The sequence below is a fragment of the Cynoglossus semilaevis genome, chromosome 1 (genome assembly GCF_000523025.1).
Source record: "Cynoglossus semilaevis isolate Cse_v1.0 chromosome 1, Cse_v1.0, whole genome shotgun sequence".
NCBI lineage: Eukaryota > Metazoa > Chordata > Actinopteri > Pleuronectiformes > Cynoglossidae > Cynoglossus > Cynoglossus semilaevis.
Genome location: NC_024307.1, coordinates 27,938,494 through 27,944,039, shown reverse-complemented (window position 1 = coordinate 27,944,039; position 5,546 = coordinate 27,938,494). Strand labels below are relative to the sequence as shown.

General features: G+C 38.3%; 1 protein-coding gene across 1 annotated transcript in view; it reads left to right on the top strand.

Annotated features, from left to right (window-relative positions):
• LOC107988307 (putative leucine-rich repeat-containing protein DDB_G0290503) overlaps positions 1 to 4,766 on the top strand; it is a 6,334-nt gene extending 1,568 nt beyond the window's left edge. Inside the window, exons 2-3 of the mRNA XM_017031369.2 lie at positions 6 to 161; positions 1,723 to 4,766. Of these exons, the coding sequence (XP_016886858.1) occupies positions 6 to 161; positions 1,723 to 3,342 (1,776 nt within the window). The 3' untranslated portion in view covers positions 3,343 to 4,766. The remainder of the gene's footprint in view (positions 1 to 5; positions 162 to 1,722) is intronic.
• The last annotated feature ends 780 nt before the right edge of the window (positions 4,767 to 5,546 follow it).

Sequence of the window (5,546 nt, the reverse complement as noted above, 5' to 3'; positions counted from 1 at the left end):
TGAAGGTTGCCAACTCAGAAATTCTGGGACAGCTCCATACTGAAAAAGAGGCTGACCGCAAAAAGAGTCAACACTTCTTTGGACGTCGTAAAAAGAACAAGGAAAGGCAGAAAGAGGAGGAGTCCACCACCACATCTACTTCCACACCTTCATCCCAGCGTGTTAGCAAATGTTATAGTTAAACATTGTCTGCTAACGGGGATGGGGATGTGGGGGGTAGGGGAGCACCATTTGTAGAAATCTTTCTGGCCAGAGAGTTCCTATTTTAGGGAAATAATGATTAACATTATGTTTTCAAAGAAATACACACTCGACTAAAGAAAATAGATGATGCTCCAGAAATTATTTGTGTAGATTTAATTAAAATTTGATCTCGGGTGGTGCGTTTGAAAACATTGACTTAATTAAAAATGTTCTAAAAAAATGTTGATTTTTGGTTTTTCTCTTAGCAAATAGCAGGTTTGTTTTAAAGACACCTATTGCCATTGTAGGGATGATAGAAAGCGACCTGAGGTTGTCCACTTTAAATAGAAATGATGTTTATTGTCTAAATTCCACCAATAAAACATTTAAAACACAGTTCCAAATGTGATCAATTTAATTTAGTATATTTCCAAGGGAGTCTAAATATACACAGGAAAATCTCTGCAAACCCAGTACTACTTTATGGCAAGAAAGGAAATCCAGCCATTTTCATTTAAGTGCATTCAAATTACATCGTCATTACTACATGAAATGCACAAGTTTGAATTGAGAAAACTTGGCCTTAGAACTATTTCTTTTGACCTTTTGGAAAAAGAGACTATGACTTTGTGTTTTGCATCTACAATGGTGAAAACATCAGGCAACATCAGAAAAACAGAAATTAAATTTAAAGTGTTTCAATCCAGAAATAAATGTATGCAAAAAATGCCTTTTTTGACTCTGCAATTGGTGACAGAAGATTGTTAAATGTTACAGTTGTCCTTTATTGAAATAACCCTTATAATTGGTGGCATTTTGCGAAAGTAAACATCATTGGAAAGGTGTTGGATACAAATGTTATGAACAGTGGGAAAAAAAACCCAACAACAAACAGTTTAAATTCTCCTGCGTGTCAGTCAGAGGGATCAGAAGGATCAGAAGAGGAAACTGATCTTTCTTGTTCCTTGTAAGATTTATGGCAAATGGCATCTACTGATGCTTCCGTGCCGTTTTGTTCATTTTTATTTATCTCCAGCCTCGGTTTGTTTCTCACCTTATCTTTCTTAAGAATTGAACAATCATCTTTCTTCAGCTAGCTGGGATTTGCTGTTCAAAAGTTCACCACACAGAAACTCAGAAGAAACACTGTCACATTTATTTTAATTGCTGAAAACCTTTTTACATAATGAGGTTGCATCATAATAATGTATGTACCCGAACATTTACATTCTGTACATTTCATACTGTGGTTGCCATGGTGATGCTACATTAAAGAACACTTTCAAACACACATGAAAGTCTACTCAGGCCACATCATCTTTAAGGCCTACCTTTGCAGAAGACACTCAATGCACAAGCTCATGAGTCATAGAAAAGTAGGATTGCCAATGACTATGAAAGAAACAACTGCAGATTAAAATTAATCAACAGCTGAGGAAAAGGTCACAAGAACAAGTAGCAAGAGGCAGTGATGCACCGGTACTAAAACAGAACCATCATTTAACCCCCAAAACATCTTTATTTAAAGCAAAACATTGACAAACTCAAAACCTTTTTCAAGTAAGGAAAAAGCAAAGATCAGGAGTATCCATGGACGTGACAGACACAAATAAAGTTGCCGGATCCAAACCATGGACTGAGATTATGGATGACATGGAAAATGACATGGACCGTGTAACCACAAACCTTGGCAATGATTGTAAGGATGAGGACATCCCCAAAAAGGAGCAATGTGGGAGACCTCAGGTCAGTAATCGAAGGCAAAGGGAGGAGGTGAATCGTCTTAAAGGAGCCCCACGGCCCCAAAAAACTACAAAAGAAAAGGTCAACCAGAGGCCTGAGAGAGACCGCGACATTGAGCATCTCCAGAGTAAAATAACAAGACTCTCCAATCTCCTGGAGATGGAAACAAGAAAAAAGAAATCTGTCCTGACTGACCTGTGCAAGGAGAGGGAGCTGAACAGGAAGTTGGGAGACGATCTGCAGAAATACAAAGAAAACACCAAAGTGTCAGTTAGGGGCAACATTCAGGAAGAAAATTACAGTAATCCAATGCAAACATCTGTGAACCCTGAAAAAGGCACCAACATGAATGACTGTCTTTCAAAGGAAAAAGAGTCCATCTTGATGGAGCTGCAGAAAGAGAGAACCATGAGATGGAAATTAGAAGAGGAGTTGCAGAAATGTAAAGATGCTATACTGCAAACATCTGAAGCCTCTCAGTCCAAAAATCCGCAAAACGACAAGATTGAAACCAACAACAAGCTTGAGCAGGAAATGGGTGAAGACCTTAAGGCTCAAATTGTCAAGTTATTGACTAGACTGGAGACAGAAACCAAAAAGAGCAATTCTCTGGTGAAAGAAAAAGAGACTATAACCACAGAGTTGCAGAAATGCAAAAATTCCCTTCTGCAGAAATCTGAGACGTTAGAGTCAAGCACTATGATGGAGAACCTCTGCCAGAAACTTAAGAACTTAGAGAAAGAAAAGTTTGAGGTGAACAACAAGCTGAAGATCGAGCAGGAGGTGAACCAATCGTTCCAGAGAGAAGCTGAAAGTCTATTTGCCAGACTGCAGACAGAGGAGAAGAAGAATGGTGATCTAGAAAGGTGGATGAAGAGTGAATCAACAAAGCTGCAAAAGGAGCGTCGCCAGAGGCTTGAGCTTGATGTTCAGTTGGACAAACAGGCAGTCGCTCACAAACGAGAGCTGGACGCTTTGAAAGAGTCCAGTGCTGAGATTGAGACAATACGTCAGGAGGTGGAGGGTCTGAAAGCAACAATACTGAAGCTCTCCACCAAGCTGGAGCTGGAAGAGGAGCTGAGTGAAAGCCTACGCATCCTTAACGAGAGGCTTTTTTCCAGCCTGGAAACTGAGACCAAGAAGCTGGAGAAGGAGCAGGGCTGGAGACTTAAGCTGAATGACAACCTGCAGAAAGAGAAAGACGCTCACAATCAGGAGTTGGAGGCTCTCGGCGAGGAGCTGGAAAAGCTCAAGGTGGACAACACAGAGATCCTGGGCCTGCTACAGGCGGAGAAAGAAGCCGGGCACAAAAAGAGCCACCATTTCTTTGGACGCCGCAAAAAAAACAAGGAAACGCAGGTAGAGGAGTCTACAACAACATCTACGTCAACATCTCAGCGCATCAGTAACTGCTGAACAGAAGGTGATGAAGCTTCGATGATGGAAAAACTGTTTTTAAAACACCATTGTTGATCAGTTTTTGATGTGAACTAATCAGCTCACGTACTACTGGGGTGTTACAGCTTTGGTATTCCCTTTATTAAAATGTGTCAAACTACCATTCTGTCATAAATAAGCTCTCATCTTGGCCAACTGTTGGCTGACTGCAATTTTAGCTGTTGTTTTGGTTTACCAATTTTCAGGTTTTCCTAAATTCTATTGTTTATTTTTACTGTTTATTTTTACTTTTTGTTCAATTTGCTAATATGAGACGTATCTTTATATAAGTTTTAGCACTTTTTGCCCAAATAATAGCTACTCTCTTTTTAAACTTAGCTGTCTTGATTTGTTTTTCTTGTTGTTTTTTTTTGCTCAGGATTAAACAAGTTTAGAGCTAATTTTAGGCAGCTGTCATAGTTTTATACTATACTTTTTATGTAATATTTTATTTAAATAAATAGATATCTGGTGATTTTCTGGCTTGGCTTCTCATGTATCCAGGTTAATTAAACCAAAGTGTGGGTTTTATTCTAATATTTTGACTATTTAAAAAAAACATTTGCCAACATAACCATGTCTGGGCTACTTTATTAATTTGGCAAAATTTAAGCTTGGCTGTGCCTGTGTAAAAATACATTATTTTTTTGCTGTATTTGTCAATCAATGTTTAGATTTCTCTAGGTTAATGTTTAGCTCATAATGTTGTAATTCTAATCGACTATTGTTTTGGGTTTGTTTTTTTCATTTTTTGCTTTTTCATCAAAGTACATTTTTGGTGCAATTGTTTAACCGTCCTATGCTCGTTCAAGCGATTTTTTTTAAATCAACATTTGGCTATTTGTTACAATTATAAGTCAACTTTAACTCTTAACTAAAAACTGTTAACTAAACACTTTGCAATAAGATATGACTGTTGTGTAAGCTGCAGAAGCCAAGTTGAGCATTTTACACTTGAGAGAATATAAAGACACTTTGCCACAAGTCTCTGGATTTGATCTACACTGTAGACTTGTGATTATTAATTGAAAAAAACACCAGGCAAGTCCAAAAATTGTTTTATCATAAATTCAGCTTCTGTGACCATTAGTTAAAGTGCAGTGAAAAAGGAGAGAAAAAAATTGTATGATGAAATGTGTATTTAAATCATGAGTAAAGTTAGGAATCAGGCAAGAAGTGATGGAAACAAAACGTGTGAAGAAGACAGTCATGGAATATAACAGATGCCATCGGCTGAAACAAATAGACCTGGGACTTAATGATTGAATTGACCTTCAAAATAATCCTTTGGATAAAAAGTGCTTGGTTTGAGATGTTTCCATTTTTGTGGAATCTGCTGGTAGTTTATGTTAAGATTAAATGATGAATAAACACTTAAACCCTATAATGCCCTTTTTGAATGTCAGTAGTGTCCATGCTAACTCATCATTCCTTCTAAAAACAATAATTTGTGTGAACCCAGACTTAGTGTACAAAATTGGAACACTGGTGATTTACACAGATGACGATGAGTATGAAACAGTATTGTTAATGATGAAAACATTAGACGGGATGTACACTTGGCATTCACACTACTTTAAATTGAACAGCAGTAGTTATATTGGTAGCAGTAAATTAGTCTAGATGCTGAGTCAGAATTATTAGGGGTTCTTTTTATCCTTGTTTATATATTTTATTCTCCAGTTTGTTTTATTGAAGCACTAATGGGGCATCAACTAAAGGTGCGGAATGAGGAGCACTATCACATACACAGTCAATGTAAATGGTGCCACAGCACGTGGTTTAGGCAGCCGTGTGCAGCGGTGTGATTGGAGCTTCGGCTGTGAAGTGGATGAAGCAAAAGAGAATCTGAGGCACTGTGAATGCAGTTGGAAAAATGTAACTATTCAGGTGGCATCAGTGACAGTCTTACCCTGACGTCACCTCCCTGAAGTAAGCAGAGAAATTTGTGAACAATAATGCACAAGCATAGCAGCACGGTGTGTGGGCACAAACCTTGCTGCTACGTTTTATCGGGACTCGAATAAAAACAGAAGAGGCATGGGCTAAAGTTAGCCATGAGGTGGGACTTTGGGAATTTGAGGGACTGACGGGGGGCTGTTTTACCACCGTGTGGTATAGCTGGAACCTGGTTGAAAAATGAGCAGATAAATTAACTCTTTTGCACGTCATTTTCCACCTGG